Raw genomic sequence first — 26,373 nt, 5'->3', positions numbered from 1 at the left:
TTCCAAAATATTGTTTTCATTAGGAAAATGGAGCATGGGGGAAAAACAATTGCTGTAGGACAGGATTCCATGAGAGGGAGGGATACCTGATCACAGAGGATTCCACACTGCTGACTTCAGTGTCTGATGCCACTGTCTGCCTGGCCATGGCCTCCCTGGCTGCCAACTGCTTCTTCCTCAGGCTTTTTAAGTTATGGGAAGGTGACCACTCCTGTGGAAAATGGCCCAGGAAAAGTGGAAAAGACAAAGGTTTATTCTCTGAATTTATTGGGGCTTTATAATGATTTCCAAGGATATTGCTTTATGCAGTAGCTCCCACCCTCACCCAAGAGGCAGAGCAGATTTCTTCACCTCCTTTTTTCCTGCCTCCATTTGGGGACAGATGAAATGTTAAAGCACTTATCTGTATGCACATGCTTCAGCTGCAATAATGCTGCAAAATTGTTTTAAGATTTTATGCTATTTCAATGTATTACATTTATAAAAAGGTAACAGAATTTCTTCCTTACCAAAGCAGTGGCTGTAGGGAAGTTTTTAGACATTTCTCTGAGCAGAGTACAAGTTCTGACATCCCAGATCTCCAGTGGTTTGTCTTTAAATACCACAGCTAGATACTGCCTGAAACAAATGAGAATTTACTCCAGCAAGAGTCCTTTGAGCATTTAACTTCACATGTGTTGTTCACAGCAGCACTCTGGAGGGCCTCAAAAACTACAAGTTAGCAGAGCAAATCAAATCCCCCTCTGATGCTTGTGATTCCCTTGAGTAACTGAGGAGCAAAAGAATGTCTGAAAAAAGAGTTCTTTTCAAAGCCTACAGAATTATAAGTTTCTGACAGGTGGTTCTGCACAATTACTGTGGAGGAGACAAGGGGAATAATTCAGAGAGAGCAGCAGCACCTCCAATCTCACCATGTTCAGCCTGAGCTGATGGCACAAAATACCAGAGAAACACAAGAATGCAGGCTGGACAGAGTTTATCCCTCCTGCAGATGCATGCTACTTCCTAATCCTGGGATAAATGAGCATAAAATCATCTCACACCAAACCACTGTCAGTCATGTCTTCAGACTGTTTGTGGAGCTGGATGAGTGTAAACCCTTAATCTACCCCTTTTCACATTTAACTGGAAAGCAGAGAGGCCATGCAGTAATTTGTCCTCTCAAGCACTGCATTCATCTCACTGCACTGAACCTCCTTTCTTGTCTCACTCAACACTCAGCAGCCTCTTCATCTAAGCCATGGCTGTTCTTAATTTTTAATGCATTATTAAGAACATTATATGGCTGAACTCTTCCAAATTCTCTGGAACTCCTACATACAAAAATATTCCTGTGCAAGCTAGAGACATTAATTTTTTTCCTCAGCTGAAGAGAAGAAGCTTTGAAGATTTAGAGACAACGTCCTATTAAATTCAACATTAATTTCATTTATACAGAAAGTGAAGTAATTTTCCAGAGTACTACAATTATTATTTTTGATACAATGAAGATCAGGGCCTCCTGTCACAGGCCTGAGCTCAAAATAATGAGGACTTGAAATAAGTCATTTATCAAGTGACTTTTCGAACAACTGTATCTTACATCTGGTTTTCCAGAAGACAATTATTATAAATTATATAAATTATTATAAATTATTATAAAGGTATGAAATACTTACAAAAGCTAAATAAATATGAATAATCATCCAATCTTTAATGCCAAACTTCCTAGTTTTAAGTAAGGCTTAAGTTATAGAAAAGAGAATTAACTCATAACAAAATCAAAGCTGAAAAAAAGCTGTTCAGCACTTTTACTCTCCTTAATATTATCAAAAAGCCTGTTCAGAAAACACAATTCCTGTAAGAAATAAAATATTAATTACTGTTTTTGCAATATGATTGGATCCTGAAGTGACAAAGTCAGCCACAGAAACATTCACAGCTTTTTCACTTGGAATTAATATTCTGAAGCATTTTCCTCTTGATGCTGTTGAATATTTTTCTGTACACTCTGAAATGCTTTTTTTCTTGGAATGTCTATGATGCCATGAGGATTAATGAAATTTAGCAACTTCCCAAGGCTGATGCACTTACTTCAAATGAGACACCTTTATCATTTCAATGGCTGGCTCATCATTGCCTCTCTCCCCACGGAATGCAATGCTCCTGCCTGCAGCACAAAACAGGGGAGAGCAGAGACAGACAATAAACTGAACAGAAATAGAGAAATAGCTGAGAAACTCTTCTGCCTGTAAACAGAACCAGTGTACAAAGCAGACCAGAACATCTCCAAATCACCTGTCATCTCTAACATTACTGGTGTCATTGTCAAAGTTTTACTGTATTTCAATTTTACTGCATTGCAGAATTTATCATTAAAATTCCAAAGTTTACATTAAATATATTGTAAACTCTACTGTCAAATCTAACTCCTGATTCACTTCCAGAGCACAGCAAATCAAATGGATGCATCAGCATTACATAAACACAGAGAGTTCAGAGTTATTATTTTCCACTCAAAGCCAATGAGAGATTCTCTCATTTCCAAGGAGTAAATTCATTAAGAGATTTCAAAATTAACTCTGCCATGAACTGTGATAGTATTTCATGGTGAGCTACATTCTACACTTATTCTCTCTTTCTTTCCAGCTAAAATAGTAAATATTAGGAGTTTATAATCTCATCCCCAACAAAATTTTCATCCACTTGTAGGAAGTGTTGCAGAATTATAGTTGTTAGGGATATCACTAAAATAAATAATGACCTACAAACAGCATCTTCTATGCAAGTTACACTCTCCTCAGCTTTCAAGGAAAATTCAAGCTATAAACTTTAGCTCCTCTTGTAGCTCACTGCTAAATTACTTAAGCCAGCTACATGAATAAATGAATAATGAATAAAGTTATCAAGAACATGAGTTGTTTTTGCAAAGGTGCTGGTTCAAGTCTGTCTGCAGAGCACCAGACAAAACACATATTGTGGCTTCACAAAGAACAGCAGGAACAGTTAAAGCTCATGTTTATTATTTTATTTCGTCATGACAACAGAAGGAATAATTTAAAAAAATAATAGGCAGAACTTGTCACTCCCCAGCAAATCTGTCAGCTCCTGGAGCAAATTTCTCAGGAAACACAAACCTGTTGGAAGGTCCACCAGCTGCAGCTCATTCCTGACCAGTCCCAGATTGTTGGGTGTTGATGTGGCAAAGGAAATGAAGCCAGTCAAGCTTACCCACTCAATTCCCCTGTGAATAGAAGGAAATGCATGGAGAATATCAACCAAAATATTTGAATTGCTGGAAGCCTGAACTGAAGTATTTTTTTTACATTTTCTGGAAACATCATATTTAAGCATACAAAGAAGCTACACATTAACACATTATGGTGTGAATATAAAGTTACTGAATTACATTTAAGAGCAGCTTTATTTTCAGACTGCACTAGCTTTAGAAACACAATTAACTTTTGCAAAAAAGCCCCTCAGAGATCCTCAGCACTAGAGTGGATTAAAAGCCCTGCTCTGATCAAATCAGTGGTTACTATCAAACAACTCCAATTTCCCAGCACACAGGAAAACACCCATGTAGGTGGCAGTGTGGGTAGACTTCATTCTTTGAGTCCAGAGAGAAGAGAAATAAAGATGATACAAAAAGAAGAATTTCACAAATGAACCAACAACCTGGTCTTTTTGCTGAAACCAAACCTTGTTTGTTTTTGTTCTTTTAGATCACACCAAAGCAGCTCCCAAGCAAATCACATTGCAGTGTTGCAAAGATGTAAAGTTCCAGTGCTCAGAACACACTGGCAGAACAGATTCTCAGGCTGAATTTCAGGAATTTCAATGTCTGAAATACACCACAGGGCAAAAGGGACAGAAATTGGCCACATCCACTGCTCCTAATCAAGATGCTTCTCCAGCTCCATCTCCCACACACACTTGGTGCTGCAAAAACTGTCTGGGAAATAAACCAAGGAGCTCTTCTAAAGAAAACTGAGCTCTAATACACACACGTGCTCAACTTCATTTTAACACAGATAAAAGGATTTAAGGTTTCCTCAAAGCCTTCAAACTCAGCTTACTTAAGAATTGTTGCCAGGACAAGTATTCTGCTACATCAATTGAATGCTTTGGAAAATATGTGCAGCATGATTAAGATAAGTAACAGTAATTATGATTTACTGTCAGTAAATCCAATTCATACTGCATAAAGTAGAAGTTTCCTAAATACAATGTACATGGGTGAAAACAAAAAGCACTCCCAAAATATTTTGCACATACAATTTACAGCCATATTTATATTATTTTTGTTTAAGCTTTTCAAACATGGGAAGCTTTATTCTTAAGTCCTCAAGAAAAGTTAAAAATTTAGGGCCCAGTCTTTTTCCCAGCAGGACCTATAGAAGTTCAACCCTAAATTTCAATCAAAATGAGAAGTATTCAATAATTACTTGAAACATCCCAGGCATGACTGAGTAGAAATCTACAGCTGCAGTAATGGGTGACACTGCAAGTCTCCAAAGGGTCATAAATCCAGGGAGCTTTCTGAAATGGAAGAAATGTGAATTCTGACACCTTTCCATTTATCAGCTATGTTTTTTGGAGAAAGTCCACTCCCAATGCATTGTTATTGCTGGTAGTTATTCACCATTCTCCTGCAAAGACCTGAAGCATTTTCTACACTTCTTTCATCAGCTCAGATTTACCAGGGCAAGTCTTTTTTCTCTGCTGCTGCCTGGCCATCTGTCAATACCAATAAAAATCTACAGAAACCCAAGACACTCAAAAGGAAACCTTAACTCAGCTAACTGCTTGCACCTGAAACAACACAATTTTTGTCACTGTCATACATAGAAATTGAGAATCTGAAGACAGTGGTTCAAATTTTAATGGTGGAAACAAGTAATGGCTTCCCTATTGAAATAGCAAAAATTTCCTCATAAAAATCATCTTTGCTACCAAAATTAAGGGTTACATTCAGCTGCCAACCACTTCTCAGACTGAATCCACTCTTTTAAAATGTAACATTTAGAAATTCTATACATTCAACTTGTCTCAGTTACTTCAGGAGTGAGATTGTTTTGATTAATGTTTCCAATGCAAACAAATCAAGAAGTGCACTGAAGTGGATAAAACCACGAATTACATTTCTAGTTGGGGATAGATTGTTGTGACTTTGTGACATGGCAGCTGCTACTTAAATTTAAGGATTTTAAGAAAAAGAGAAAGGCCAAATGGGAAATTAAACCATATGTGCTCCCAAAGTGGTGGAAGATAGTTTTCATTCTAATTTCTCTATTAAAGGAAAGTTTTTTTAAAGAGGTGATGAATGTTTGCAAAGCAGTTTCCCAAAGAGCAGTCAGCTGAAATTCAAATGCTACAACAGCTTCAATTCTACTGCTAAAATTTGGATGTAATGTAGTAATTTTCAAGTCATGCCTGCAGGCCATAGACATTCTTGTTACAGTCAGTGAGATTTTAATTTTAAAAATAAAAGCTGTTGCAGCCTTGAACTTGCTGAGCTTCAATAAAAAAGAATGAGCAGCACTGCTCCAGTCACAGCTGTTTTGCTACCAGAACAAGCAAAAGCAGCACTGAGATGCAAAAGTGCCACTGAACTGAAAGCTGCACTGCAGGCATTTGATTTGCATGTCTCAAATATATTCTTCTCTGCACTGAAGATGTTTCTTGATTTTTCCCCTCACTTGCACTCCTGGCAATGTCCTGATTGATTTTCCCTCTTTGTTTGCTTTAAGCATTTCTGCTACTTCTTGCCTCAACCTCCTTATAAAATTAAATTAAACTCAACAGAAGAGTAATTACTTCCATAATTCTAAACAAATAGTGGAAGTAATAATCATAAATAATATGAATATTCAAGGTTATTCAGAAGTATGAGCTATCTTAAAAGGAAGGACAGAAAGGCAATTCTTCTCCCTTTTAGTTACAACATAGATTCAAAGTTTAAATACAAACAAACAAAAAAACAACCGAACAAAAAAAATCAGCATGTGACTATGTATGTAGAATACTTAAAAAAAATAAACATAATTGCTAACATTCAAACTCAGTGGCCATTAACTTAGAACACTTGATTTGTACAGGAAAATTGCCTTATTTTTATTATATTTTCTTCCTAAATACAGAGCACTGAGGAGTTACAATTTCAGGGTATTCTCAATTACACATAAAATAATGATGGTCCCTGAAGGTGTTCTTTCAGATAAATTGGGAACAGAGGCATTATTCAATCTGTCTGCATTTTAGAGGTAAAGTAAGAATTCCCAGTGAAAGAAAACCTTTTACACTCCATGAAAATCAATTAAAAAAAGAAAAGAATCTCCATGCCTTAATCTAAATTGTTTGAAGCATTCCCTTGAACTTGTAAATATTATGTAGAAAGTCATTCAGACAATTGAGGAAACTGAAACAAATATTTAAAATATTTACCCTGATAACAGCTTATGGCTGAATAGAATTCACAAACATTTTACATGAATTAAAAAGATTTGTTGAGGGCATTTACTATAAAGACAATATATTCTTAAAGTTTCTCACAAGCTGCAAATCCTTGACAAAATTAAAAATCCCCAAATAACAACACTTCTAGTTATGCACAAAGCTTTTTTTCAAAATTGTGTTTATTTCCTCCTCCCTCTCCATCTTACTTTTTTTTGACAGGTGAAATGTGAATAGGGGTTTTTATTTTGAGTCCTATAATTGCTGTAATGAAAAAAGAACTCTCCTCTTGTGTTGCATAACAGAAATTAAAATGAAAATAATTTCATGTGTAACTAATGGTAAGAAATCAAGAGATTCAAATGGTTTAGAAGAGAAAGGAGAATTCTATTCTTACAGTGCCAAGTAATCACATCACAAACATTAAGAAAGTGACTTTATTTTGGTGGTAGATTCCAAGCAGGTTTCCATGAACTCTCAGGGCTGCCTGCTCTCAATAACCTGTACTTAACTTTTTGCAGAATGCACAGTAAAATGCAGACCTTAACCAGATGAAGGCTTCATGACACAATTCTAATACAAATTTTTACTAATATTTGTACCAGAAATAAGTATTTTAAATTCATGCTTAAATTTGCCTGGAAATATGTAACCAAGCAAGCACCACCTTGAATATCTGTGCCAGCAGTTACCCAAAAAGTTCTGCCATTGTGTGCACAAAAACACACAGCATAAAAGCTTTGAAACTTACTTTGCTCCTTCTTAGGATGGATAAATATTGATTCCTATATTCAGTCTTTAAAAAATTATCTTTATTCTCTTAGGATTAGAACTGTCTCAACAACAATTTCAGCCCCAAGAGGATAAAGTAAATAAACCCTGCCATACCAACCAGCATTAGTTCAAAGGACTCAATCTCAATAATTATAAAATAAAGTTTTTTGTCCTTAAAAGACATCTTTGTCCTGCAGTGCACTGAAGAGACTGGAAGTGGTTGATCTGCATCCCAGATGAGCAGGCACAGATGCAATTGCAATATTCCTTTCAATGTAATTTTGATTACAGTTTTGTCAGGGTGCTGCAGCTCTTACACAGCAAAGGCACTGTCAGGGTAGAGCACTCAACAGGCAATTTTCCTGATTTCATTAACAGCAAGGCAAGACACCCACTCTGCTGGGTAACATCACTCAGGTGTTTCAGCACTTTCCTAGAAGGATTATAGCAGGAATTAAAAGGAAAATCTTACTTGACTTCACAGGAATGGATGCTTAACTCTTTGTGGAGGAGTCCACTCGTGAGGTGAAACACCAGGACAGAGCCATTGCTTGTACCTATAAAAATTGATTAAGAAAATACAGGCACACATTTTATTCTTTTCTTCCATGCTTCAGTGAAAATGCAGGACTTGTAGTTATTTCTCTCTCTCTCTTATTTTTAGGTAACTATTACATTTTGCAATTTTACAAAAACTATGTTAATTTCTAGCATTTAAATCCCAAATATTAAATCCTCTGCAGCCACTGATATCCACCTGGATCAAGACATTTTCCCAAACTTTTCTGTAGAGGCTGTAGAAAATCTGATTATTCTTCATTTCCACAGCACACCCATCCAGCTGAAGAAGAAAGGAATGTTTCTTTCTGCTTTGATTACTGGAGATGAGTAAATGCCTCAAGAAAATGTTTTAACTGTTATCCCCCAATAATGCCAGGGGAGAATCCTGGGTAGATTTTATGGAATCATTAAAGCAATTCTGCTTTCTCATCCTGAAATAATGACTTTTTTCAAATTAGAAATCAGTTACTTAGTAGCTTTGAGCTTCAATTACATCAAAAACCTTCTAAAATACTGAAACTTACAATTTTCCATTAGTGACTTCTTATATCAACTCTATGAAATCCAAAAATGAGCCATTCAGGTATGTTAAGTTTAAAAAGACCTTGCTGTAATTGCACTCTACACCTATTTGCTTTCTAATTATTATATTTCACCTTTTTTAACAGTTGCAGCTCATGGTAAACCACAAGTTACATTTTAACAGCATCACATCATGATGGACTGCCTATGGCTTAGAGCACAGCTCTGAAAGAGGATGCCAAAAAAAACCAGCTTTAAATAGGGAAAATTCCAAATTAATAAAGTGGTCACTGGCAACTATTCTAACAGCTAAATGAGTTTAACTACATTTGTAGTAAGACAAAATAGATTTATCCACAAAAAATAACGTGCTGCAAGTGTAATTTTAGAAATTTGTATCAGAGCAGAAATAAAGTCTCTGTAAAGTTCATTTGGTCTAGGAATGCAGGGCTGCAGAAGTCTCTATTTCCACACATTCAGAATGAATGTAAAATGCTGAGTGTATCAGCAGACCAACATCACAGTCAATAACAGGATAAATAAAAACTTGCTACTATATTGCATTTTTCAGATAGCATTGCTTAAACCCAAGGCAGGAAAAAATGACCTCAAGACTCAAAACCAAACCAATACAAGGGTCACTACCTGCAATAAACAACACAGGACCAACAGACAGATTTTTTTTAGTTCTGTACCAGCAACTATACATGTATTTAATACAGGATCTGTCCTTTTCAGAGCAAGGAATAACAGCTCAGGGCACCCACCAACAGCAAGGATGGGCTCATAGTGTTTGATGTTTTTGGTGGTGAGGGGCGGGCACATGCGGATGGCGAAGGGAGGCAGAGGCAGCCCCGACAGGAGCCCTGTCAGCAGGAACTTGAGGTGCACTTCCTGCAGAAAGGAATTCCTCAACTCTTCTCCAGAGTTTGCACCTTGCCCTGCTTAAAGATGAAAGCTCTTGTTAGCATGAAATTTTAATTGGAGATGTTCTAGAAAGTTTTCAGACCGAAATTTATATAATCAAAAATTACAAACAATGCGTAAGACATGTTTCTTCCTCTTGAGCTTTGTTATGATGAAACTTTTCTGAAAATTGGTTGCTGTCTAGATTTCACAAAGAGTGGATGTGTCAAATAGGCTTCTAAGATTAGTAGCAAAAAAATTAAAGTGTTTTGTCCACATTCCATTTTAAAATACTTCCCCACAAAGAATAAAGCTGGAACATAAAATCCTCAAGAGGATTCTTTGATAATTTCTTTAGCAAATAGTAATTCTTCTTTTTCAGAGCTCATATTAGAAAATAACTCTAACAAATACCTTAAGTTCTTAAGTAAGGTAAGATGTACAATGACTCAAAACCACAAGAAATTAGTAGCAGTTGTATCAATGAAAGAAATTCTTACCAATCATGCTGTCTAAGGAGAGGTCTGGAAGTTTATTCTGGCATGTTCCTACAGGAATTCCACAGAAGGAGACTGGGGAATACAGAGGTGATGCATTTGAACTGCTGCAAAAGAAATGGGAACAAGTTCCTCATGCAAGGACAATCCATCCATACAAGGACTCAACAGCCCCTGCAGCCTTGGCAGCTGTGCCCTGCTGGCTGTGGCAGCTCTGTCATCAGCAAAGAGCAGACACCTACCTGGCTCTTATAATATTACAGTTTACCTAACAAAGGTCAATGTTTTAGAAAAAACTCTTATCAAAAAAAGAAGAAAAAATCAAGAATATTTGGATTCTAAACAGCTTTCCTGGATGTGCAGCACAAGGAATTCATCTAGCACTACTTTGGGAATACTGAGAATAAAAATATTAAATCTCTGATGAGCAACAAGAGGATCTATGTTGAAAATCTGGTACTACTGACACTTAAAAGAATTTTATTTCTTTTATGGCAGTATGTTATTTATTTTATTCCATAGTACTTTAAAGGGTTATTGCAGCAGAACAACCTTAATACATTGACTGTTCAAAGCACTGTATCACTGCAGACAATGTTTGGAGAGACTGCTCCAAATCTAAAATTCTAAAGGCTCTGTATATAAAAACATTGTTGATGTCACCATATTCCATTCACCTGGTGTGTAAGTCCTATTGCTTAGTGTCAAATTCATATAAATCCAGCAGAATGCCATTTCCCTACTAAAACTGTAGTTCTTTACAGACTCATTTGGTCCTTATATACAATTGTAAGAGATCCATTCTTAAGGAAAATTATATGATCTGAAGAAAACCAAATGAGAGGAAAATGCTCCCCTCAAAATAAAGTGAATAGTCATTCCATTTTTAATTTTCTTAGTCCAGACAGTCAGGACGGAACTGCCCTTAAAAAAAAAAAAAAAAAAAAAAAAAAAAATTTCCTGCACTTCTCCAAAAAAGGGAACTGATCTGTCTGGATGACACAGTTGACACAGTTTGTTCCTCCTTCACCACATGTGTAGAGCTCATGGAACACTTCCAAGCACAGAGGGATCCCTGCTGCCTTTAGAACACAATGAAATAGTTTGGTAAGAAAAGTAAATCCCGTTACCTGCTCCGCACATTTCTGCCAGAAATGCTGGATTTTAATTCCCAGATCATCACCCTGCCATCACTGACTATGAGAGCTGCAGCATTCTCATTCACTGGGCAGCACACCATGCTGAAGGGTCGAACTGTTTTGGTCACTCTGATGGCATCACACTGACTTCTTAAATCATAAACCAGCTCCTGAACTGGCTCTGGATCTGGAACAGCAACAGCCCAGAGAGGAGGGAAAAACATGGGATGTCAGCAATAACAGAGGGAAATGTGAAGCATGGCAGAGCACTTGGATTGAAATCCTGTGCAACAATTAGGAAAAGCAATCAAATATAACATACTCTTGATCTTGCTGTACACAACACAGCTCTGGAAAGTTCTCCAAAATGTAACTTTGCCTTTGTAATATATGATTCCATATGTATCTAGCAAAATCTAAAACAGTAACTGTTTCATAACATTAGATTTTAAAGAATATTCCTAGTAACATTTCATGAGGCAAAAGTTTAATAATTCAGATTTTAATCTAAATTTAAGCCCATATCTTAGGTATAAAATCCGTTTTTCCAATTGACCAAATTACTTCCAAAATCCTGTGTTTGCCTAATAAATGTTTTTTTCTCGTAAAGATTAAAAAGAACACACTAATATTTCATTTAAAACATTATTGTATATTTGACTGTTAAGTCACTTACTAATTTAAGTATTACTTAGTAATAAAAGAATAATCAGGATATTAATATAATCTATTTTGTACTTAATATCAGGGAATTCACAGCATAACTTTAAATTTAAATTTAAATTCAACATATAAGAGACAAAACACCAGAACAGCACTAGATTCACAACCCTGCATGAGGCATGGTGGTCATTACTGGTGTCAAATTATTAATTAAAATGCATCAAAGTTCATTTCTGAGCATTTTTGATGCCAAACTCACCTGGCTCCTCATTTGGAGTTGCAGTGATGCTGCAGTTGGATCTACGAACCCTTAATGTGATACAACCATTTTCATGTAGGCAAAATAACCCATCCCTCTGAAAACAAGGGATTACCTGGGCAGAGAGATGGATGTTAGATTGAATATTCAAAATCTTACCCTTTGCAAAGGAAATTTGGAAGGAGTCTATAATTCCTGATGTTTAAATAAACATTAAAAATGTTACTATCAAGGCAACGCTTCCAGGAATTTCTACAGCTACAGGATTTGTGAATAAGGAAGTCAATTAATTTATAAAAAGTTTTAATTGTTTGCTGTTACAATGATAAAACCCATTCAAATCTTCCTCACCTGTATGAAAGGCACCCCTGTCCTTTCAATGGCAATCACACCCACTGTCTGATTCACTTCCAAGTCAAGAATCAGAATTTCCCTGGGATACAGTAAGAGCATGTAGTTTCTTTTGGAAGGCAAATATGACAACTGAAGACAGTCATTGAGTGTTACAGATTCAGCACTGTAAAATCAGACAAGAACTTTTATCAGGTTGTGCCAATGAACAGATCAAGTTCAAAATAAAATTAACAGTTTCATTTTTTCTGCAACTTCATTTTTTCAAGTAACCTCTATTTTGATCACAAGGCAGCTGCAGATTTCCATTTATCTGTCAGAGCAGTGCAAAGCATCACTGACTTCCAAAACCACATTCTGTTGAATTTTGTCTAAATAAAATTACAGAGTAATTTTAAAAATTGCACTTCATTCAAATGGAACAAGTGCAATTCTTGCACATCCCAAATCCAAAGCAATTCACTTAGGAGCAGTGCTGGCTGCCCTGACATTTACTGGCATTTGTGGGACATTACCCTTAGACACATTGCTTACTTCAATTTTTACACTGTTGTGTATATGACCTTACAGGCTTTAACCTAAGCACTTTGAAAAATCAGGTATACAAAGCACCATCTGAAAAGAAATATTTGCAACTTACCTTGGTTTTTCATTACTGATTAAGATTTTTACTTTATCAAGGGCCTTTTTGGCCCCTGTAGCAGCAGCTAGCTTGTTGTGAGAAGGACTAGAATGGGGACTGGAGATGTAAACTTTCTTCCCTGAGCTGGCAGGAGCTTTGGAAGGGGAGAAGTCAGAGATGAACACTATTCCTTCACTGGTGAGCACTGGACCAAGAAAGAGAAATAGCACAATTCAGTCTGCAATTTGATTGTGGTATTCTATTTTCATGACATTTTGGTGAGGAGAAATGCTAATAACTTTGGTAATACTGTATCAGATAGAAAACTCACTATTCTAGAGAACCCAAAGAGCAGCAGATGGTCCATAAAAATCAATCAATATCCCAGAAACTCAACTTTTCAAAATTAAGTTTATATTAAAAACTACTGCATTACTGGCAGCAGCTCAGTTATTCTCTCACCAACTGTTTTTGATTCACAATGCAAACAGAAGACAGAATACACACTGGCTCCATCACCATTTTTTGTTCTCACACACAGGATTGCTCAAATAGCCATTAATTCACATTATTTATGTTGCAGCACAAAGCTCAGCTGTACACCTGAAGTGCTCATAGAAGGTTGAATGATATGGCAGATAAAAAAATCCCCAAACTGCAAAGGCTGACAACTGTCTCATTAGAGAGCAGGAGTGATGAAGCTAAATTCAAAAATAAACTGGTGACTTTTCTATTTCTCTCCATTTCTTTCTGCTAAAATTAATAAATCTGCACTACCTCCCCTTTGACACCTGAATTGCTTCTGGTACTGATCTCACCCTGAGTCCTCTAAAAACCTTTCTGTTGAAAATAACGTTTATTCTTTGTCTTCTTATCTCACTGGCTTCTCCCTCAGCACCCATCTCTTTATAGCTTTTTACATTTCACAGAGCTCTCTGTCCTTGGCTTTCTCCAGCTCCCTCTGCACACTTCACATGTCCTTTTGTAAAGTCTCAAACATTTCTTTTCATATCTCTAAATCTCTAACTTCTCCACTTGTCCCTGCTTTTCCCCTTCTCACACAACAGCACCTCCTGAAATAAGATTCCACATTGGCCAAAGGCTCCCTGTCTTTGCTTTCTGACTTGTTATTGGCATTTCTGACATTATTCTCTCCAATCCATTACTTTTAATTTCAACATTTCCATTCCAGTTTAACAATTTCCCTGGTCACACATACCAGGACCCACATATAAACTTACAAGCTAAATGTGAGGGATCAAAGGGGTCAAATGAAAAAGACAGGATATTTTCAGCATAACTTTTCTTCCAAAGTTTGGTGCCTGTGTCAGCATTCCACAGCACAATATAATTTGGTGGGTGAACTGCAAGCAGTAAATCTCTGGAAGCATCTTGATTCCACAGCCACTGCATGTCTGTCAAAAGAAATAGGAAAGAAAATGAATATTTGGGATGGTATCAGTTTGGACCTGGACACAAATGTCTTCTCCACTCTAAAACCTTTTCATCAGTCTTAAGCTCAAGAGTAAAATGAAACTGAGTGTGACACTCAACTCTCTCAGAGCTGGTAAGAGCTTTCCCTGGTTTTATAGAAAATAAAAGGCTTCATTTGTTCTGAAAAACTGTAGGAATCTTCAAAGAGCATGGTCAGAACTTCTTCAAACCTTCAGTGAATTGGTGTCAGGAGTAAATAAAACCCAATTTATAACGCACACACAAAGAAAAAGTAATAAAACTAAAATGAACTGTAGTTAATAAACAAATTTTCAATGGCCCAGTAACAGATTTTAAATGCTGCATTTTCTTTCACAGGATTTATAAAACAGAACAATAACAAAAACCAAACAACCTAATTTCATAAGAGGACTTTTCTATAGCAGATTTTAAAAGTCCACCAGGTATAACATAAGCATCATCCCAAGTTTTTAAAATAGCTGAAATGCCCCAAAAAATCCCAACTCCAGCTGAAGAGCAGGAAGATGTACTTGACATAGTAAATGTTATTATTTCAATCAATAAAATTCATAAAAATAGATCCTCCCTTTTTGTCAGGATCCTGGAAAACATCACCACAATGAATTAAATCTCACAGCACTCCTCTGAGGAACATAAATCTTACATTTACTCATAAAATGAACAAGCAAACATAGAGAGGGCTGCTAATCCCAGCAGGAAAATTCCCTGTCAGAACTGAGCACACTTTATAAAAGGCAGGTGATGGATTTGTACCCAATGCTCCATAAAATAACTCCCATATAAGCACCAGGCACTATCATTACCCTGGATGGGCTTTGAATGCTCCTGGATTTCACAGCGAGCTGCTCCTGTTGCCACATCCCACACAATGATTTTCCCTGTGGCATCAGCAGAAGCCAAACGTAGGGAATATGGAGAGCCAATATTGTGGTGGTAATTTTCCTTAGCCCATTTAACCTGAAAATACAGATGGGAATGGGTTAAAGGAGACAAATATATGGCACAGACTCCATAGTTCATATTTTTCAGATAATGAAATAACTCAATAAAAATGCATGGTAATAGTTAATGCCAACAGCACCTGTAACACACCTCTAAGCCACCATCATTGAGTAAATTTAAGGTAGGTCAGCACTGTGCTGCATGACTGCATGGCTGATATTCTCAATTATATAAACCAACACTCCTTGTTCCTGAAGGTAACTACAACAAAATACACCATGTATATAGAGAATTCACACAAATATTTAAAGGAAACCAAATGGCAATGTTTATGGTTCTGTGGGGACCCACAAACCTAAACCCACTGACTTCCAAACAAATGAAAGCTTAAAAATTATCATTCCATTTTTATACACATCCTAAAATATGTAATTTTTCTAATCTTGCAAATATATTGTGGTACTGGTGAGGAAGGAAGGTTAGTCTTTAATTTATGTGTTGTCTCAAAACAAAAACAAATTATTGCTGATACTTGTTACCTTTTTGGTTATTTTCACCACGTTGCCACAACTAATTTCCATGTACCACTTTCCAGTTTGGGATTTCAAGCTGCACAGGCTTGTAAATTGGAAATACTTATGAGAAATCTGTGTCTTGAAATCTGAAACACTGTCTACAACTCCCAGATTACAAGGGGATGGATAACACTGACTTCTTCCTTATCTATCCCACACGGAGCTGTTTTTTGCTATCTGCTTTGAAGGTGAACTTCTGCCCCAGGAGAGACTGCAGAAACCAGCAGAAAAAAAGAAACATTATTGCTAAGCTAATGGGAATTCACCTGCTACAAAAATTCCACTATGTGCTGTCACCGCCTGTGGCAGAAGGGTGAGGTGAACACAGGACTTTGTGCAGATACTGAAAATGTGACATTTAAAAACTGAGGCTGGATCATCATCAGGCACCACTAACTTTGCACCATGAACCAGATTTACAGCAGATTTCAGAGCCCTGCTGGCCCCTTTGTGCTGTTCCTCTCAGAGGTGTGAGCAGGATGTGTCTCACAAAGCAGCTGAATAAATTAAACAAACGTGACACGTGCACAGCACACAATCTCTAACTCCAGCTATAAACTCAAAGCATGTTTCTACCAGAATCACAAAGAATTCTTAAGAGACTTTCCTCTACCTACAAATTTGAATTTTGCAATTCCTGCTTCCCTGCTGCTCAAGAAAGAACTACCCCTGAGGATATCTGCAGGTGGCTGTGTAACTGTAATTGCAAAAACCTACAAAGCTATTTATTTCTCAGTTAAATGTATATTACTCCAAAGCAAATTCCAAGTCAGGAAAACATCCTTTCTCAAGGGAGGAGCTGTCACCAGGTTCAAACCAACAAAAAAAGATATTTTTACATGACCAACCCTAACCAGAGCCCATGTGGTGCTCCCACACCATTAACCTCTTTCCTCTCTGTAGTCCCATTGATCCAACAAGTCCCCACACAGGACCTGATCTTCTGCTAAAAGATATTATTTTGTAACTGTATTACTCATTGTCTACTTGACTTAAAATACAACACCAGTCAGAAACAGGAATCAGAGGTGACTTTTTTTGAATTTTCACAATCTATACCACCTCATTTATAAAGCCTTATTATCACTGTTTATTAATGCATCAAAAATGACACCAAGGTCATTTCAATTCTCTCATTCTTATGATGGATCAAAAAACTTCTCTTGTAATTAGATGTTCTTCTATAAAAGCATGTTTTCAATACTCTTTGTAAAGGTAAAATCAGATATAATCCACTTCATAAAAAGTCATCAGTCACCCACAAACACCTTTAGGACAGATGGACAACTAAGATGGATCCATTTTGAGGGAAGCTATTGCCTATTCCAGACACAGTTACAACAGCCAAAGGGAAGAATGCATTCAAAGGAAAACAGCAAAATGGACTGCAAAAGGATTAGGAAACAATTGCTTTTTTCTTTGTTTTCTTCATCACAGATGTGAGGTGTTTAGGAATTTTTCAAAACAGAGGCACAGGTTTTTGGGGAGAAGATCCCCAGTGGAATGAGTTTGTTGGTGTGAGCCTCTACTACAAGGAGTTTAAACCAGACTTACACAGCTATTCCAGCTTATTTATGCTCTTAGCATTTACAAACTCTTTAGAAAAACTAATCCAAGAATTGAAGAAAATTTCTTAAGAGAGGTAAAGGTATCTGCAATGATCGTGGCCTCAGAACAATTTCTTATATACTGCCTATTTCTTAACATACAAGGGATTTTTTTTTTTTCATTTTTCTACTTCATAAATTAGCCATTTTCTTGCAGTCTGCTTCTGTTCATAGTGGCTTTGAAAAAATTATCCTCTAAATTACTGGACTTCAGCACTTGGTTTCCTATTGAATGTAACCAAAACTCATTAAAATGCTATTACTACATAGATCAAAAAACTATTTTTGCTACAATTTGTTACCTAATGTTAAAGCAGAAGGCACATTCAACCTTTTCCAATACAAAAAGATCCCACCAAAACTCCTCAACCTAAGAACCCTATTATTCTTTATAAATTATTGACTGCCTTCTAATATAAACAGCACTTGTGCCAAGGAGCATCAAACACATCTTCCAGCCAAACCACCCTCAAACCCTAAGTGAATCTGTCATAGTCCACAATCAAAGAAATGAAGAATCTAAGAAATACATCCTGTTCCACTCTCCACCCAAAGTCAAACTCTGCAATTTCAAGACAAGAACCTTCAAAGGAAAGTACAGGTACCCTACACTTAAACTAAAATTTTAGCCATTTTATACCACAAAATAAATGTTCAGTTTTGTCTGCTATTGTTCCTTTTCTATAGGGAAGAAGGAAAAGCTTAAAAGTAACTTCCTTTACAAACGGTGCACTTCTCTCAACAGGGAGGACCAGAAAGGGCAGCAGCAAAGAGCTTCACTTGATATTTTGTAGCGTTCATTTGAAATCCTTTTATGTTAACAGCTTGCTTAGAAACATATCTACGTTCTGTAACACTAACAAATGTTTCCAGATCTTTTATATTCTACATTTTCTAGAAAGATACACCATCAACCTCAACTCAAATTTCAGCAAGCACGATGGGACTTAGCTGCAAAAGAGATCATGTGAAACACTGGCATTTTACATCTGATTTCCTGTGAAAATCACGTAGAACATCATGTCAAGTATTTACAGTAACATAAACCCCAGAACCAAGTATTACACCACAAACCAGGTGCATCTCACCTTGACAACACTGGCTTTGTGTCTTTCCAAAACCTGCAAGGTCTGAGCAGAGTTGGCATCCACCACGAGCACGAGGGAATGGCATCCATAGGCAATCAAACCCTGCCAGCCCCTGGGAGAGCACACAGCATCATCAGCAAGTAAAACTGAAAAAAAGCTCTTCACGTCAGGAATGAGGGTGTTTTTGAATTTGAATGCAAGCTACTAGACACTGTATTTGATGTTTATCAGATGGTAAGTACTATTTAGTAACTAAAAGCATTATAAAATAATATTGCACTGTCTGCTGGAATCCTAAGCCACCACAAAGCATCTCTTTGTGTCCATTGCAGAATCCTCTTCTGTAAGTTTAGAACATCACACAAGAATTCATGAAAGAGCATTCCCAAATTTTAGGTATAAGAACACAGGTAAGACATGCATTTGCAATGATATAATCAACTGCATCTCTTTTTTAATTTGTACATTTATTTATGGACAAAAAAGGAGTGTTTACTACAGTAACAGCGAAAATCTGCTGAGGCCTGTTTGACTTCAGGGGAAGTTAACTGCAGAATTTTAGAATGGTTTGGGTGGTAAAGGAGCTTAAAGCCCACTCAGTGCCACCCCTGCATTGCAGGGACACCTTCCCCTGTCCCAGGCTGCTCCAGCCTGGCCTTGGGCACTGCCAGGGATCCAGGGGCAGCCACAGCAAATCTGGGCACCTGTGCCAGAGCATCATGACCCTCACAGGGAGCAATTTCTTCCTGCTCTCTAATCTCAACCTGCTTCGGTGGGCACCCGTACGGCAGTGCCGGGACCGGCCACGGCTCTGTCCCTGCCCGGGACAGCAGCACCGGCCGCTCCAGGGCCCGCACCCATCGCTGTCCCAGCCCGATTCCAGCGCTGCTCGGGGCTCCAGGGACGGGGGGCAGCGCTGGGGCAGAGCCCAGCCCGCCCCGCGGGACCCGGCACCCCCGCCCGCCGCCCGGCCCTCACCAATCCGCCGCGCCGCGGTTGGGCGCGCTCAGGGCGCCCGTCAGCGTCCGCGCCGGCAGCTTGATGTTGACGGTGAAGCGCTGCATGGCGGAGCCGGCGGGGAGCGGGGCCCGGCGGAGGCAGCGGAGCGGAGCCCGGCGGGGAGCGGGGCCCGGCGGAGGCAGCGGAGCGGAGCCCGGCGGGGAGCGGGGCCGGCGCAGCCCCGGCAGCCGCAGCCGAGCCCGCGGCCCTGCCGGCACCGCCCCGCAGGAAGCGCCGCCTCAGCGCCGCCGCCGCTCGCGGCTCGGCCGGGGCCCCGCGGCCCGGGAACGGCGGTTCCGCCGCCTGCCCTGTGCTGCCCTGCCCTGTTCTGTTCTACCCTTTCCTGTGCTACCCTGCCCTGTGCTACCCTGCCCTGTTCTACCCTTTCCTGTGCTACCCTGCCCGGTTCTGTTCTACCCTGCCCTGTGCTACCCTGCCCAGCCGTGCCCTGTCCCGCCCTGTCCCGGGCTGTGCCCTGTGTCCCCACACGCGGGTCTCAGGGCGGCCCTCAGGGAGCTCCTCAGATCGCCCACAGCGGGATGTGTCCCGGTGCGTTCGCAATGTCGCCTCCCTGTCCGGCTGTCAGTGCTCTGCCACCTTCAGTGTGAAAAAATTCTTCCTCATGTTGAGGAGGAACTCCTTGTGTTTTAGTTTGTGGCCGCTGTTTCTTATCCTGTCGCTACCACTGAAGAGTCTGGCACTATCCTCTGACACCCCTTGAACAACTAAGCCCAAACACAAAAATCCTATCTTTCATACTTTCAATCCCAGCTCTAAAAACAAACAACAGCAAAAAAAAAAAAAAATAAGCCACTCTTTGGCACCCTCAATAGCAGCAGCAGCACGTATTGCACCACAAGGCACAACAGGCTGCAGAATATTGAACGTGGACTCAATAATCTCAATTTTCCAACCTGATTGTGTGATTCTGTGAAGTTTCTAAACTAATTTTCTGTGCCGCAGCATTAGTAAGATAATGAGAATTATGTACTTGCAAGCTCGTTATTTAACATAGACGGGCTGTTGGGGTGCTTGTTTCCCTTTGAAATAATAATAGTAATTGTTTATTTGTTATATTTTGTGGAGAAAAAGATGCCACTAGATGGCCAGAGATGGCAAGAATGCAATGCCAGCTACGTGCTCGTACATTGCCACAGTGTCACTTTTTCACTTTTTCCTGCTTTTCATTCTAATCACAATTGAATTTGTGCAAGTGGGAACTCAAGAAACAACCTGTAGCTGATGCCTTTTCCAACTTTCTTCTAAAGAAATCTGCTCTTGAAGCACTCTACATCACTCACTGCCACTTCCAGGTCACCGTAACATTGGAACTTATTTCTTGAAACTGTCATGTCCCAAAAGATCTCTCTCTACTCTTAAAACTGAGAAATACCTGTTTGGAGAAGTAAAGAGATTTTTTTATTCCCTTTTCTTTGTCATTATTTGAGGATGGTGGGATCTGCATCTCTGGAGATCAATTTTGTAATAGCCTGAGCAGCTACTAGCTCCATTAATTTTAGTTATTTTTGCTAATGGTGTGGTTTTATTCTGTGTCCTTGGGCAATGTGCTGCTGCTCTTGTTTTTTTGGAGGAATTTGGTTATTTTCTTGCTTTGTTGAAGTTGGGTTTTTTGAGAAGGGTCCTTTGAAACTTTAATTGCACAATAGAAACAGAAGCTCTTCTTGACAGTTTTCCATCAGTTTTCTTGACATCAGAAAACCAAGCAATAAATGAAATGCCTAAAGGAAATAGATACTTTAAGGTAGTTGAAAATAAGGACAGATATCAGAAAAAGGGAAGCAAAAGAGGAAATGAGGGCTGTGCCACCAATTGGTTAGGGAAAAAAAAATAATCTGAATGGTTTTCAGACTCAAATAGGGTGAAAATCAAGGTGCATGAGCCAGGTGAATACATACTGAGGATTCACCAGAGGGATAGGGAGTGGATGAGGAAAGGATTTTTGATAAGGATCATTGAAGAGCTGAAAGGAATAGAAATGTGAGCTGTCAGAGGGAAAGCAGAGTGTGCACTGGATGAACTGGTTCCACTTCTGATCCACAGCTCTTCACCAGCACTGAGTGCTCAGGACTGATGCACAGCAAATGGATGTGAACTAAGGATGTTCAGAGATGGTAGCTTCCTTTTTTGGGGGGTGGTTAACTGGATGTCCTCTTTCACATCTTATTGTGAATTTAAATCACTGCCAAGCAAGAATGCAAAATACATCAAGGCACTTTGTTCTCTCACTCTTCTGTAAATAAAATGATAACTTTGGGCTGCTATGGAAAAAGCAAATACCAAGCTTTCAGCTGTTTAGCTGCAGAGTCAGTAATGCCATTAAAACCATCAAAACCTCCCAAGTATCCAAGATATGATACCCAGTGGAAGAGACTTCATTCCAGACAGCTCCAATATTCCTCACTAGGGATGTATGGAGAATAAAGTTCTGGGTGATCATAAAAGCCATTTTAATAAATTAATGATTAAATAAATAATGACAAGTATGATTCTAGTCATGGCTCATGACTGCACATGATTTTTCTGTGAGTTTGAACAAGACCAAAGTAGAGATGTGTGCAGTCTCCCTTTCAGGCTTCTCCTTTCCATAGTAATTACTGCAGGAATATTCCTGTGAAAGCTTCTGGGACCTCTTTGATTTTAATGACCTTAAGTTAGAGCTGCAGAAGCTCCTGGGATCCACTGGTGAATTTCAAATCCACTTTGCATTCCTTTATACAAACCCCAGTTTGAGGTGGGGGTGTGTAACCAACCCACACATGCAATGGGGCATTACAAATTACCTTGGTGGTGTCATTTCTGCTCCTTGAGTTTTCTGCTGGTTAATTGTCTCTGATTGAAAGAGAACTGACTAAAAACTGATGCCATCCTCTTTTATCAGAGGTTTTGCACAGAGCAAGAGATTTGCACAATTGAGTTCTGCCTCAGTTTTTCCCTTTTTTTTTTTTTTTTTATTTTTGCAAAAGGAATATATCAAAAGTCAAAATGCATTTAATCATAGTCTAACTCCATAATCCCAGTAGGGATCTTTTTATTTCATGTTGTATTTTCAGAAAAAGATTAAATAAAAAGTATTGATGAAGGAGATTCTATTTCTGGGGCTTCAGAGTTCCGCTGAATTTAACACAAAAATAAAATCAATATATGAATTTCAGAGTGTGGAATATTTAGCTTCTAGAACTCTATCAGACTGATGCAAAAACAGATGGCTTTAATCAAAGACTCAAACACTTGGCTCCCTTTCCAAATGCTTTCAGCTGAAAAGTTTAAAATTATCCATAAACTTCCCTCAAAGTGAGCATGGTCTAATCCAGTTCCACTGAACCTGCTGGACACGTGAATGTAAATTCTCAGAGGTTCTGGAGTCACCTATGAAAAGACTCTAATGACTGCCTGCAGCCTTATTTTGTTTTGCACAAATTTCACTGAAGAACAATTTTTTCAAATGCTCTTGTAGTTTTTTTCTGAAAATATTTTCCTTCCCTTTATATATTTGTGTTTTTCTGAGGGTCTAAAAAGATGAAATGATGCATTATTTAATTCACATGTTAAGGTGTGTGAATTAAATAATGGTGTCAGTTTTGTGCCATTTCTTTCTAATCTCATTTTAGCCACAAGTATCCATGACTGCTGTAGCACAATTACTGAGGTGCCATTTCTTTCTGGTCCTTTCTTTGAATATTCCTGAAGATGAACATTTACCCACCTCCCTGAAATACATTAAATCAGTGAAAGGTCCCTGCACAATAACACAGAAAAAAAAAATAAGAAAGAGATGTGAAAGATGTGTAATCCCTCACAACACAAAGAGAGAAGGAGAATGCCAATCCCAGATATCAACATCCAGGACCAGTTTGATTGATTTGGACCTCAAAAATTGGGGATTTTCCTAAGAGGAGAAATCAGAATTTCCACTAGCAGCACCCTGAGGTTTTTTTAGTGGTGAGTATTCCTGGAGATCATACATTGCTTTAGGAAAGCATGGAGGGGTGCCAGGCACCTAACATCTAACAAATGGGTTAAAGAGGAGAAATTTGAAGTATTTCAGGGCTTTGGAAACATCCTAGCAACCTGAGACTGCATTTGTTTACTATTTTATTAGGTACCAATAAAACACACTTTCCCCCCCTCCTTTTTTTTTCTCTTTTTTTTTGTAGCTAATAAGTAATTTATCAGCATCAGTGCATTATGCTGTAAGGTGCATGATGAGAGCAGCAGTGGTGTGAAGCTGGGATTTGAAATCTGTGTGGAACAATGCAGGATACTCAACACTGATGAATCAATCAGTGTTCCTGACAACATGGGGTTCCATGACATAAATTTTTAAAGAGGAAAAAGTCTCTAAGACAGCAGGCTTCCTGAAAAAATAATGGAAAATGAAGCAAAAACTGATTTTGAGAGAGCAATCAGCAACTCCATGACTACAACTAATGAAAATGTGAACACAGTAATTTGCTGAGTTTGATAAAGTGCATATTGAGAAATCGAAGTGTTCTAATGTGTATTGCATATTAAATGGATGGAAAAAGTTTTAATCTGTGTTATTAATGTTTTGGGTTTTGCAGCATTTAATAAACTAAATTTAAAAATTCAAATGTCCAGAAACCATGGTAACCATGTATATCCAGTAAAGTGTTATTAATTTCTGCATGTTATATAATGTACATATTAATATTTAAGGTTAGATGCAACCCAAAAATAGAAATAATTCTAGAAATAATTCTTATGAGAGCATAAATCTTAATTATTTCATGATGTATAGTATTTTAATTAAGAAGTTTTATAATCACTCTTTTTCCCTAATAAAATATATTTTAAGAGTGTTATGCTATGTTTTTGCTGTAGGATTTGGATTCTTTGTGGATTTTATTGCTCTTTTTGGTAAAGTATCCTGAAAATGCTCTGATCTCTTTGTATATTTACATTTATTAGATGAAGGATCTGAGTCTAGCAGGTAAGCAGGAGCAAAAAATAGAAGTTCCAGGAAAGTTCCATAATTATGGTGCACAAATCTTGCTTTCCATCTCAGCACAGGGGTGACCTGTGACTTCTCTCTAGCTGTGCATGATTTCTTCTTCCTCTGGTGTGATTATAAATTGATCACAGGCAGGAAGAAAAGATGCACTTTTTGGAACACAAGGTTTAAGCACACCACAATTCCCAGACAACTTGATTTGGGATTTTCCACTTAAATGAAATAAAAATGATCACCAAGGAGCCCAGTCTTTAAGAAGCAGAATATCATGCAGCAGTCTGGCAGAAGAAAATTTTCATCTGTTGCAATCTGTATGATGGCAGCAGGAAAAAATACACAGATTGGTGTCAGAGGGCAATTCCACACAGCTGCTGGAATCCAAATATGAAATAAAACATTTTAAAAAGCAGATTCTGCAGCTGGTTCACTGATGTTTCAAAGGTTGTGGCTCTTGTTGACAGCAGTTAAAGTCTGGCAACCACAGGAAAGAGAAAAATCTGTGGTCAGTGCACTGAAGGTAGAAAACAGGAGCTGCTTCTTCAGTGCTGCTTTCCACACTTTAAACTCCTTCTCAGGGGCCATTGAGTCACAGAAAGGAATAAATGGGCCTTAATACTTTTTCAGATTTCAGGTTTTAAAGAGCTTATGTAAATATTTCCCATAAGAACAATAAATATTTGATCTGACTTCGAAATAGTGCTGAAAAAGCAAGTTTTATGACCACTGATAAAGGCAATGTAGAGGTAAAAATCCTCATAAGACCCATCACTTTTGACATATGAAGTGTCCTGTCCTTGAAAGTGTCTGCAGGGTAGGAAATGACTTGGCTGAAATACTGAATCTATTAAGAGACAAATACAATGTAACCATATATATGAAAATCATCCTCAGAAGAGTCAGTTAAAAAAAAAAAAAAAAAAGATTTTCTAGTAAAGATCAGAACCCTGCCTCACCAGCCATGAATAAAATGAATTTCTTTCCAGCACTCTTTGAGCTGTAAATGTTGGTTTATGTTCTGTGGCATTAGCAGTATCCATCTGTTTTTCCCTTTAGTGAAAACAGTGAAGAGAGAGGTTATGGCTTTGCTTTACTGGTGATTTTCTGCACTGTTCACATCCTCTAAAGATGATTCCTTAAAATGAGAAATTGTTCTTCCAGCATGCAGTGCATGCCAGAAAAATTATAATATCTGCTGTTTTATATATTCTTATATATCCAAGAGATATTTTGACTGGCTTCAGTAGTGATAAATTGACTTAAAGTCCCTCCACACTGTGGCAATGTTCCCATACTCAGTTTTATGTATTTTTATTTACCTTTCCAGTTCTCACTTTTCTCTCTTCAGCTCAAGAAAAGCAAAGGCAATTAAAAAAAAATCCCCAAAACCCACTCACAAACACATGCACAAATCCCACCAAAACCCAAAGAGGCCTTTAAGAGTTGGCATGAAAGTCTTTTTAGGAATATGAGCAGTGAAAGACATCTCATGCCTGAGAGGTGTGAATTCAAGTGGGAATTATCATGAAATGCAGGAAACTGAAGCATCCCAGAAATCCAGGATTTCTACAGCATTCTTCCAAACCTCGTTAAGATTGCCTAAAAAGAGCCAATCATTGCTGGAAAAAAAAATCATAAACAATAAAGAATTTGTCTTTTCATACATCACTCATTGTAGAGTCATAAAGCAGAGCTGTAAGAAATGTATCTGTGAAATTAAATTTACAGCAGGGCAGTTTGTATAGGAATGCAGAAATGTGGGCTGGTTTTTTCACACAAATAATAATTGGAAGCATCAGCTTTGTCATAACAAAGTTACATGGAAATAACTTTTAAAAGCACCACTGTATGTGGTAATTTAAGAAAACAGATTTTTTCCAGAGTGTAATTTGGCTGGGGAATTTAAAATCTGTGTTAGATTTTCTTACATAAGGAAATGTACCTCTATTTCTTTCTTTCAGAACATT

At 38.1% G+C, this 26,373-nt stretch overlaps 1 protein-coding gene across 3 annotated transcripts in view; it reads right to left on the bottom strand.

The window, feature by feature from the left end:
* Positions 1 to 19,563, bottom strand: part of WDR11 (WD repeat domain 11) — a 33,056-nt gene extending 13,493 nt beyond the window's left edge. The window contains exons 1-15 of one of the 3 annotated variants that reach the window (XM_079313295.1): positions 19,396 to 19,563; positions 18,418 to 18,529; positions 15,009 to 15,162; positions 13,971 to 14,144; positions 12,748 to 12,934; positions 12,108 to 12,273; positions 11,757 to 11,871; positions 10,826 to 11,021; positions 9,699 to 9,802; positions 9,060 to 9,233; positions 7,682 to 7,766; positions 3,117 to 3,223; positions 2,074 to 2,149; positions 510 to 618; positions 87 to 211 (exon numbers count right to left, since the gene is read on the bottom strand). In XM_079313295.1, the coding sequence (XP_079169421.1) occupies positions 87 to 211; positions 510 to 618; positions 2,074 to 2,149; positions 3,117 to 3,223; positions 7,682 to 7,766; positions 9,060 to 9,233; positions 9,699 to 9,802; positions 10,826 to 11,021; positions 11,757 to 11,871; positions 12,108 to 12,273; positions 12,748 to 12,934; positions 13,971 to 14,144; positions 15,009 to 15,162; positions 18,418 to 18,529; positions 19,396 to 19,481 (1,970 nt within the window). In that variant the 5' untranslated portion in view covers positions 19,482 to 19,563. Of the gene's footprint in view, positions 1 to 86; positions 212 to 509; positions 619 to 2,073; positions 2,150 to 3,116; positions 3,224 to 7,681; positions 7,767 to 9,059; positions 9,237 to 9,698; positions 9,803 to 10,825; positions 11,022 to 11,756; positions 11,872 to 12,107; positions 12,274 to 12,747; positions 12,935 to 13,970; positions 14,145 to 15,008; positions 15,163 to 18,417; positions 18,530 to 19,395 lie in introns of all 3 variants that reach the window. The other 2 variants (XM_079313294.1, XM_079313293.1) reach the window with 2 other exon arrangements.
* Between the last annotated feature and the right edge of the window lie 6,810 nt (positions 19,564 to 26,373).

This window comes from Erithacus rubecula, assembly GCF_903797595.1.
Source record: "Erithacus rubecula genome assembly, chromosome: 9".
Taxonomy (NCBI): Eukaryota; Metazoa; Chordata; class Aves; order Passeriformes; family Muscicapidae; genus Erithacus; species Erithacus rubecula.
Note: the sequence above shows the minus strand (reverse complement) of the source record. Positions and strands in the feature narration are given on the sequence as shown.